General features: G+C 38.3%; 1 protein-coding gene across 1 annotated transcript; it reads right to left on the reverse strand.

The window, feature by feature from the left end:
• Positions 1-814: 814 nt before the first annotated feature.
• On the reverse strand, positions 815-10,917 carry sar1b (secretion associated, Ras related GTPase 1B). The gene is made up of 7 exons (XM_034206444.1): positions 10,646-10,917; positions 5,316-5,391; positions 3,754-3,873; positions 3,562-3,627; positions 3,212-3,315; positions 2,717-2,848; positions 815-2,503 (listed from the first exon to the last, which is right to left on the reverse strand). The coding sequence occupies exons 2-7, from the start codon at positions 5,371-5,373 to the stop codon at positions 2,387-2,389; spliced, it is 597 nt and encodes a 198-aa protein (XP_034062335.1). The 5' UTR covers positions 5,374-5,391; positions 10,646-10,917; the 3' UTR covers positions 815-2,386.
• Between the last annotated feature and the right edge of the window lie 252 nt (positions 10,918-11,169).

Here is an 11,169-nt window from a genome sequence, read left to right on the forward strand (position 1 = left end):
GGTCCTGGATCATAGGTCCTGGATGGATATCCTCGTGGATTCATCTTCCTATTATACACACATGCATTTCCAAACATTTGGACTACCTATGTTGCAAATGTATTATCTTTTCAATTTACACACGGCATCTATTGCACGTCTGTCCGTCCTGGGAGAGGGATCCCTCCTCTGTTGCTCTCCCTGAGGTTTCTCCCATTTTTCCCTTTAAACTGTGGGTTTTCTTCGGAAGTTTTTCCTTGTACGATGTGAGGGTCTAAGGACAGAGGGTGTCGTATTGTCATACTGATATTTTGTACAAACTGTAAAGTCCACTGAGACAAATGTAACATTTGTGATATTGGGCTATATAAATAAACATTGATTGATGATTGATTGATTGATTGTTGTTGCGCAACTGAATAATAATTAATCTCAACCGTGTCTGTGTTTTATTGATCTCTCTCTGTGTTAACATTTAAGGTTGGTGAGCCATAAATTGCACTAACATATGCTTGAAAGATTAAACCTTTTAATTTGTGTAGCTTGTAACCCATAACAAAAAATAAGTGATTATCAAATTATAAAAATACTTATGCATCAATAATAACGATCAACAATATTACATGTATAATAACAAATAAGACAGGGGTCCTTTTTCTTTATAATGAAGTTTGAATTGTATTACTTTAAGTACATTTAGCTGGTAATTCTGTATTTTAGGTTTGGTTATATTGAGTGCAGTATTTATATAAATAAATGTGTACTTTCACTTAGAGAAAATGAATACTTTTCCATGGCTAATCTCGCAAAAATAATTTGACAAAAGAAATCAGTCTGCATTTTGGATCAATGTTAAAGCCTGTTATTCATTGAAAACATTTATTACATTTTAATGATGCAAACAACAGCAAGTCCCACCCTTGTTGAAACAGCTCATCACTTAGTCATGAGGGAATGAAAGAGACAATAAGGGACAGGGACAGAAAAAGTGTGTATTACACGTAATTCCATTGTTTGTTAAAAAAAAAAAACATGACAATCAGCTCTCATTGTACATTTTGGCATCTTTTCCCTCCTGTTGTACTCTGGAATAAGGGTCAATAAAAATCAAAAGAACAAGGCATGCATAATAGTTTCTGGTAATGCACATAGATCAAAAGGATACCACTTATAAAGTACAAAATCAGCGTACGATGTTCATGTACACTTCATATATATGGTCCCTTTCTTAGAGGTGTCTGAGGCCTATCTACCTGTTCCCGCTGTGGGACTGTGCCCTCCGTTATCTACTCTTGGTCACTAGATTCACCCTGTACAAAGGTCTAGGCCAGAAAATATATATGTTGGATGGACTCCTTACATTGACGATTACTAGGTGTTACAACCATCTTTCCTCCCTTCACCGCTTACTGCATGTTATCAAGCTATTTGTCCCAAAGTTTCATTTACTTAAATAGTTTTCGTCGCATCCACTGATCATTGTGCTATCTACACGATTTCCTCAAACCTTGCAGGGTTATAGCCAGTATTACTTTCTATTAAAATTCTTCATCCACCCGCTTTACTACCGCTTTACTATGCTTCTCTTTAAAAAAAGGGAACCCATCACAGCTTACTGGAATCCATTCAATTCTACTGTGCCCATAAGATAGAAGTCAGGAACAAAAGTATTATCATCCAAGAAACCTAAAATACACTAAGATAAATGCACTGTTCCATTTTAATAAATGGGTGAAAACAGCCACACATTCATAGTGACGGCTGTATACGTGGCCACACTGTTTATTTACTGAAATCATGTCAAAGTAAAACAAATTAAAGAAAGAAAAAGGACAAACCAAAATGTGTTGGTTAAATACAACTTTGGAATGAATGACTTTACTGTTACAAAGAAAAAAGAAAGTGTACTGCAATGTATACAACTATGATGTTCTCTCGAACTAAGATGAAGAGACAGCTGGGATTGTTGATAAAGCGATGGAATCATGTTCTGATTTACAGTTATAATGAATCTATCATCACACTCAACAGATGGCAGGAAGCGAGGGAGAGAGGAAAGCAAACAAAAGACACAATATAGAAAAGATTCATCCGTTTGAATTTGAACACCCTTTGCTGTCGAACCAACGCCATGATACTCCCTTAGAAAAAGACAAAGATGGAAATGAGTGTGTGTGTGTGTGCACGTACAGGTATGAATTCTGCAAGTGCGGAACCAAATGTTCGACCAATAAAAGTCTATTGGGATCAAGTTGAACTGGTCTCTCTGAAGGTGGAGGCAGACTTGTTTAACCAAACATGGGGCTGAGAATGATGGTACGGGTGGCATTGCTGGGCGTCTTGAGTGGTCAGGTTTAGCGCCCCCCTGATGATGGTGGTGGTGTCGGTGTTACGGGGCGTGGCTGCTTTAGTCGATGTACTGGGAGAGCCAGCGGAAGCCCTCGCCGTAGCCCTGCCTCTTCAACACACTGCACATGAACACTTCCAGTGGTCTTGTGTTCAGCTCCTTCATGGCAATTGTGCCCTTAAAGAAAAGCAGGAAAAAAAGTCCCATTAGATCCACTGTTTTTAGTACATGACACCATATCTGACAAATGTTTTTCATCTTCCAATAGTCAAACCCTAGGTCTTTTTTCATTCTCGTCTCTGGTCGACAATTTCAGAAATGAATCTTTTCCCACTTTATTTAGAACTCTATTTGTCTGATCATAAGAATCATACTGCTGTGTCTACTCACCTTTCCTGTCGTCTGTCCGTACAATCCAAACATTTCTCTCAGCTTCTCCTCGCTGATGGCCTCTGGTCTGTCGATCTTGTTGCCCAGGATCAGAATAGGCACATTTCCAATAGTCTCATCTGTCATTAATGCCTGATAGGGTAGACCAGAGTATTACTATGCAGCTTTCATATTTATCATTACCGTAAATAAAAAAATAAAAAATCTCCCCCTCAGATACTACTACAGTATTATCATTGACGTCTACTTTAATTTCCCAGACTTTCCAGAAATACACTTTCCTAGGAACTGACAGAAGTGGAATGCGTTGTATTTGTTAGAAGGCAGACAGTGAAGGGTGCATCATTATTCATTTTAGAAAAAAGCCATCAAACAATGCTTTGCATTTAATGAGCTATCATGAGAGAAGAAATGAGGAGCTTTGCCTCCTTTACAATGGATTTGCTTTTATACAGCCAATTAACATTTGTAGTCTAAGTGGAAGCAGGTACTTACATCAAGTTCAGATTTAGATTCGCCCAATCTAAGTAAGTCTGCACAATCCACAAGGAACACAATGCCATTGATGGCCGGGAGGTAGTTTTTCCACACTCTTCGGGCTGTATGAACAAACAAAACACAAACATTTTGAGTTTTACACTCCAGTCTGTTATACAATAGACACATTCTGCATTAACTGATTTTACAGTGATATATGGCACTGGCCTTCCTTTTTTTTTAACAAGAGTATTAACAGGATGGGCACTTTCATTTGCAACAGTGGTACAAATTGGTATTGTAGCTTTAATATCACATACCGTGACCAATAAAGCCCAAAGACATTAGTATACGTAACACACACATACCTTGTGCGTGGCCTCCAAGATCGAAGGTTGTGAAAGTCATGCCAGCAATTGTAAGCTCTTCCGAGGCTGGAGGAAAGAAAGGAGATTATAATGAAAAGTCAGGCAACCCAAAAGTCACTGATCATAAATGTCTACTTTTATCTCTCAACACATCACTGAGTGAGCATGTATGTGAGAGTAGCACCAACTCACTTGGATGTAAAGTTGGCACATGCTGTCCCAATCGGTCATCTTTGAGCATGTGCAGTAGTGTTGTTTTGCCAGCATTGTCCAGGCCAAGAAATACTAACTTGCCTGATTTCTTGTACAGTCCTGAAACAAAACCAGAGGCATTTTAGAAAACAAAGCTGGGACAATAGAAATATTGCATTGTATACTATGCTTAGTCTTTTTGAATTCTCACACAAAGGAACATGTCAAGTGAATTTGGGTGATGAGTCAAGTGGTATTGAAGGTATGTCATGGCTTTCATTTTAAATTAAGCATAAAGAGGACAAAAGAGTTGTCAAACGTAGCCTTGGTCTCACTTTGATACACCAGTGGCGGTGCTCCACCCTCGGATTTTCCCTTTCTCTAATCTTTACTTTGTGAATGTTACATTTAAAAGGCAACCTTGCTGGAAAAAATAAGTAGCAGTTGATTTGTTTTATTCTATGAAGGAATGACATTCAGTCATATTCATTTGTATTAAAAAATACAAAACCTCAGATGTACTGATTAACTGTGCACAGGAGAAAAAGGTTCAACTCAATCCTCCCTCAACTTTCCAGACATGATTACAAGGCTTTGCGTTGACCTCTCTCTGATTCAGCGTACTGATAACAGTTGGATTTGTAAATGTGTGACTGAGTCACCTCTAATAGACATCGCCATTTCTCACAACAGCACTTTGCTACCTGTCGGACCAGGAGAACAGGAACGACTGCTTCACAGGAGGTGCGCTAACACAGAAACTACAACAGCGCTCTTTGGGGAGAAGAGCAGCTGGTCCACTTAAAAATTACACTTGACAATAGAGTTGACTTTGAGAGGGGGTTGGCCAAACATTTAACTGTCGTCAGGTAGTATGTACTAGGTAGTGCTCTGAAAACGTTAGGATTGGCACAGGTTGCTTATAAGTTAAGAAGCAGAGTGTTGACTAACAGTGATCGTGATCAATGCACAGTTTACCAGAAACATGTTCTGTACATTGTGGGGCAGATTTGAGATTTCATTTTATAAAACATTATATTGAATTGCTTTTCATTGGCAGGGAAAAGACTCAATCAGCACTTTTACGCTTCATGCTGGCGTTCACCCAGCCACGGGTTTAAGCTACGGACACAACTTTACTGGAAAGGTTTTATAGCTTTAAAACGTGTAATGTGGAGCAGTTAAGAAGGGGTGCCTACGGAACAGTTTCAGATTTGAGTCTGTGTGGCACAACGTTAACACTTGCAGTATTACTCCGCTTCTACCACAATAGGGATGTATTTCTAAGAACAAAGAGCACTATTGTGAAGAACACACTGAGCCCCGGTTTTCACTGAACACTTCAGGACTGAGGTGTGAGACAGAGCAGTCGTATCAATTTAGGTTGTTCTTGTGATCACTAAAGACATTAATCAGACTCAACTCGGTGTGATACTATCAACTCTGATCCCAATACAATAGCTTTGTAGTTCACAATAACCTTCTGATTAATGATTTAAAATACAAAAGCAGTCCAAACTGTTGTTTATTTTTAGTTAGTGTGTCTGATCAACAGTACTTACCTAACAACTGTAGTACGCTATTGAAACCGCTATAAATCCAATCAAATATGAAAGACATATCCGGAGCTGTTGAATCCTGAAAAACAACAAATGGGGGGGAAAGCAGATGTAAGAAGACATGAATGTGCACAGGACGAGAAAATGAACTGCTAACATTTTATTTTGGATGTTACCTCTATCATGATCATATGTGTGAGCAAAAACGTAGCAAATAGGTGTGAATAAATCGTCTTATGTTGTAGCGTTTTCCCGAAAGGTTCCCCCTGACGACCATAACTAAGGTTGTGTTGTTTTGTACATTTGGTTGTTACTGATCTTATCCAGACTGTCAGTTTTTACCACTGAACATTATATACTGAACAGTAAACAATATCAAGGAAACAAGTGTCAGCATTTAACTCTTGAAGTATACTTCGTGGAGGATTTGGACAGCCTTATTAAGACAGTATCCTTCATCCCCTAGCATGAACAGAATACTGATATACAAAGAGTTTCTACAATAGCTGGCATGACACACGCATGTATAATCTCTGCTGAAATCTGCATTAAAATGGCAGGCTGTTTATGTTTCCATTCTGCTAAGTTTACACTTTACTTAAAGGGGACCTATCATGCAAAATGCACTTTTGTACGTCTTTTATACATGAATATGTGTCCCCGGTGTTCCATGGAACTCACCGAGTGTCAGAAAACACAACCCTCTTTCTTTTCCTCCATACCCAAATCTCTAAAAACTGGGCTGCAACGGATCTGATAAAGACTGATCCAGATTTTAATTATTTTCTACATCACAGAAGTGGTGCTCCGCTTAGTGGTCAATTCTCCACCTATCAGGGGAAGGTGGGGTTGAGCCACGGCTGGCCATTGCCGCTCGAAAGCAGCGGAGACGCTGTAGTACATATGCCAGGCCTGTAAGTGGCGCTGTGGTCTGCCACAAAAGCAGCGAAGAAGACTTCCTGCACATGGTTGCCATGGTTGCCCTTCTGTTTATTCTCCGCTGTGGCTCTTTTTCTCCCTCCCCGAGGCAAGCGTTTGCTCCTGTAATTCAATGCAATCCCTCCCCGTCGAGGCAAGCACTGTAATTCTCTTAGTTCGGTTAGTCCACCAGCAGATGACAAACACCCACCTCTTCCAAGGAACGAGGGGACTGTGCAGCAGAGTTAGATTTTTTTTCGCCGGTCAACATGTCCGTTAAAGTTTAAATCTTCCGGACAAAATTAGAAAAGTGCCGGTCAAAGGTCTCCTTTGTTATTTATTGAGCTTTAAAACAAATGAATAATGACTATATAATCATAATAAGAATAAAACACGGAGGACGGAGATCTCTTTTTCTCCCCCTCTTCTGACAGCTCAGCAGCTGATCTCAGAGCATGCTCCCCTCTCCTGCAGGGGGGCATGGTCCGCTGCAGCTCGCAGAATCAGCCCCCTGCAAAAACAGGGCTGGAAAGAGCAAATAGAGCGTAATGAGGCATGGCTAAAATGCAGGATCTGTTTGGTATTTTGAAAAAAAACAAACTATATTTATATACTTTATAGGTACAGCCCTACAATATATTGTTCAAATATAGCATGATATGTCCCCTTTAAAAATAGCTCAACTGTAGGGAAACGTGGAGGTTTTACCTTACTGTGTAATATATAAACAATATTTTTGATTTAAAATGTAGAGAGGGGAATAAGTAAGTATATACATAATGCATATTCCTAGATTATTTGGTCAAACATAATTGTTACCATATTGATAAAATAATGTCTTAATGCCAAATTTGTTACAACATTGGAACTAAACCAGATTGATGCGAAGGCACTGCCTGAGAAAATGACGCCTGCCTTAACCCATCAGCAGGATATTGGCAGATGATAAGAACAATGATTGTAACAATGATTGTAACAATGATTGTAACAATGATTGTAACAATGATAACAACAGCTTGTTCCAGTAAGAGCCTTTGAACAGCAGGACAGGAGATTCACAGCACTGATCACATGCCATCTGACAGCTCTTCAATAGGCAACACAAGTGTTTTGTTCAACACAGTTAATCTACAAGGGCCTTGGAACTTAAGCCTAGTCTTACCCTTTCATGATAAGCAATCCAGATTGTATTTCAAATTAAACCAAATAGATCTTATATAGGACCAGCTTTAAATGTGGGGAGCTAAGAACACCTGAATCACTACATGCTACAGCGTGTTGGTTTTGATAAAACTAAAGTTTTGCTTTGTTCATTTGTTGTTCTAGCTCACTGAAGGTTATTTTAAGTGATTTGTGGGTAGTGAGAATCTGAGAAAAGGGGGGGCAAAAAAACTCTATAACTTCAGGACAACGTTTAATTTATATAATTGTTTATACGTTTGTTTGTTTACACTTCCCTATAATTCATCATGTTTGCTACACAAGGGAGACACACAGTCTTTTCAAACTTCATCTCAGTTCCTTGTCTTTTCTCTTTCACTGTTGCAGAGGTACGTTTTCACCGACCTCTAGCACCAGTTACATAATAGTCAAACAACTCTGGGGCTAAAGTATAAGGTAGCCAAAGGTCAAGAACACGCAAACACAGCTGAACTGCACGTCAGCTGCTGCTAACTCCTGTCCCATATTCTCTCATGCCTGCTTCCACACCTTGTACGAGGCTGTGAGCTGGTCTCATGGACTGAAGCTCCCATGTGTGACGTGATGCACCCATGAATGTAAAACTGTTTCAAAGTAGCTGTAATATGTTCATTTAAGACACAAATTGTTGCATTGAGGACGTTTGCCAGAAGGCAGCAGCCGTAACGTGCTTAAAATGATCCGTTTTACTCATAATTGAGTTCATGGATAATGAACAGGAGGAATTTGGTTAGAAGTGCCCCCAGAGCTAAACTGACTATCAATGAGACATCTGTTGTGTATTAAATATATCAGATTAGTTATTGACATTATTTTAGGTTAACTCTTTCAGAACAGGCTTCATTAAGTCTGAAGAGAAGTGTTACTACTCAAAAGTCACCAGACTGCAAATTGTGACGGTTTGCCCTAATAACTATCCACTAGTGGTGTAATGTAACTAAATACATTGACTCAGGTACTGTACTTAAGTAAAACATGTAGGTTGTTGTACTTAAGTTAACTATTTTCACAATATGCTACTTTATACTTTTGCTCCACTACATTTTGTAGGCAAATGTTGTACTCCATTACATTTATTTGACATATTTGGTTACTAGTTACTTTGCAGATCTAGATTATTAAAACAAAATAAAAATCAACACACATTATAATATTATTAATATTATAGGTGAAGCTACCCAGTAGAGTATAAAGTAAATCAAATAATCCTCACCTTTACCTAGTAAAACATTGAAGTGACGAACTTCAAACACCAAATTGAAGTTCTAACAAAGAAATTGAAATTCACTCTTGGCCTCCTTTTCAGACTTAAATGTTATTTTTCAACTTCATCCTGTAAAAGGTTGGTCTCTGGCTTATTCCTGTCCCAGCTGGACTACGGTGATACCATTTATAGATTTGCCTGTCCCACTGTTTTGGCCAAACTTGACCCACTCTACCATGCTGCACTGCGTTATATATCAAATGCACCCTATAGGACTCATCATTGCAAACTGTATAGCCTAACTGGATGGTCCTCACTTACTATGCGTAGGATGCAGCATTGGTTTTTATTAATGTATAAAGCCATTTTAGGTAAGCTTCCACTGTACATATGTGCCAGATTTGCTCCAGTTTGTGACAACCTCAGATCCAGTGCCTGGATACGGTTCCAGGTACCTGCCGTGCGGACTGAGGCTGGAAAAAGGAGTCTTTTTTATTATGGTCCTTGGTCTTGGAATGACCTTCAATCACGCCTCAAACTGACAGCACTTGTCTCAATAGCATGTTTTAAATTGAAGTTGTCTGAAGTCCTTACCACGAGCTGCTCTTAGTAATAAGTAGTGTACCTTTCTTACTGTCCTAATGTGCACAATGTAGTGACTGCTTTTTCGTCTTTTGTTTTCTTAGTTATGTTCTCTGTATTTTTATATGTTTGTGTTATGTGTAACCTTGCTGCCTTCTTGGCCAGGTCAGCATTGAAAATGAGATTTTATCTCAATGCTTTTTTATCTGGTTAAATAAAGGTTAAATAAACACATAAACGCACCAATCATTATTTTTTAAATAATAAGAAGGAATATATAAATATTATACATTTACTCAAATACTGTACTTGAGTGCACTTTTGAGATACGTGTACTTTCTTATCTTGCTACCTTTTACTCCTAGTCCATTAAAAATGTACAATGCAGAGGTACACCTAGACTCAATTCAAGAACCACAGAGCAGTAAATAAAATACAAATTAACTGCACCTTTGCCAGCTTTGAATAAACACATTAATGCATCAATAAGTATGATCAAAACAAATAATACATATAATTCTGAAAGGGGACAATCTGCATAATTTAGGACTTTTGTACTTAAGTAGGATTTTGAACACAGTATTCCGGCTCTTTGGTGGTTCTACTTTTACTTAAATACAAGATCTGAATACTTCTTCCACCTCTGCTATCCACTATCTACCTCAATTCTTAAATTGCTGAAAATAACTGGAAATGTTTCTTCACGTCCAACATGTGTTTCTTATGTAGTCTAACGTTAAGCTTATCAGTCAAAATGTGTTTCGGTTCACACATTAAGTCAACCACTGACTAGCTCAATATTTTCCTTCCAAAGTTTCTTTGCAGATATGGATTAATGATATAAATCATAATCAACTCTTACATAAGACTTTAGTTACACCTGTATTAGTATTTCTGCTCTTTGGCAGTTCTACTTTTACAAGTACAAGATCTGAATACTTCTTCCACTAAAGATCGGTGTCTGACCATTTCTGTGTCAAAGATAAAATAAAATAAACGTCCAAATATCTGATTAATAATGTCAATGATAGACGCATACGTTAATTGTATCTATTTAAACCCAGTTTTAGGCCGACTTGTAGGGAGGCTAGCAGGAAGCCACTAGCTACGTGTCATATTCTCTGACAGGCGACGTTGCATCAACTTGCTACGTTAGCTAATCAGCCGTTATCTAGATACTTCACTAACCAACACCAGATACTTACATTGTTTCGAGTATTTTGGTTCTATTAATACATTTGAATGTTGAGATGAATACAACAGTGGGTCAACTTCAGTTTAAATGCACCTCGAGGAAAATAATAGGCAAGTTGATGTTAGCAATGCTAATGTAGCACCGTTAGCAGCCGGGATCATTTGCTAGCCGAGATGCCGACGGCTAACATAAGACTATTTTTCTTTTCTCGAGATCATATATTTTAACACTTACCCGTTATTTATGTGTAGATTAGTTAACAGAGTGTGTTGGCTCTCTCTGTCATGTAAATTGATCTCCCGGTCCAGCGAAATGCCAAGTCTTCCTCTCCTTTTTTGTGTTTTGCTACTGAGCCACGACAGTGCAATGGCTTCTCAAGCAACTCCCAAAAAAACTCTGACCGGCCGCTTCCTGTTTATGTTTCACAATCATCTTTCCGGCAGGAGAACTCAAATAAAACTTAGTGTTCTTTAACACATATCCTATCACAAATGTCACTGGATGTATTGTTAATTACATATTTAATCAAGGAACAGGTGGAAGAAGTACTAAGATGATTTACTTAAGTAATGTAGCAAAAGTCCTGCATTCAAAATTGTAATATTATCAAAAGTAAAAGTAGGCTACTTGTTATGCAAAAAGGCAAGTTTTTTAAATTATTTGATTTAATGTTTGGTGCATTAATGTGGTCATCAATTTCATGTTGTACTTAGGAAAGATGGGGTTTATAGATTAATTGATACGCTACTGTTTAGCTC

The sequence above is a fragment of the Gymnodraco acuticeps genome, unplaced genomic scaffold (genome assembly GCF_902827175.1).
Source record: "Gymnodraco acuticeps unplaced genomic scaffold, fGymAcu1.1, whole genome shotgun sequence".
Classification (NCBI taxonomy): Eukaryota; Metazoa; Chordata; class Actinopteri; order Perciformes; family Bathydraconidae; genus Gymnodraco; species Gymnodraco acuticeps.

Bases quoted from the DNA above. Each gene is read 5' to 3' on its own strand.
- sar1b (XM_034206444.1), bottom strand. From the start codon at position 5,373: ATGTCTTTCATATTTGATTGGATTTATAGCGGTTTCAATAGCGTACTA. The intron at 3,628-3,753 runs GTGAGTTGGTGC...TCTTTCCTCCAG, and splicing joins TGTGCCAACTTTACATCCAA to CCTCGGAAGAGCTTACAATT. The intron at 2,504-2,716 runs GTGAGTAGACAC...CTTTTCTTTAAG, and splicing joins ACGGACAGACGACAGGAAAG to GGCACAATTGCCATGAAGGA.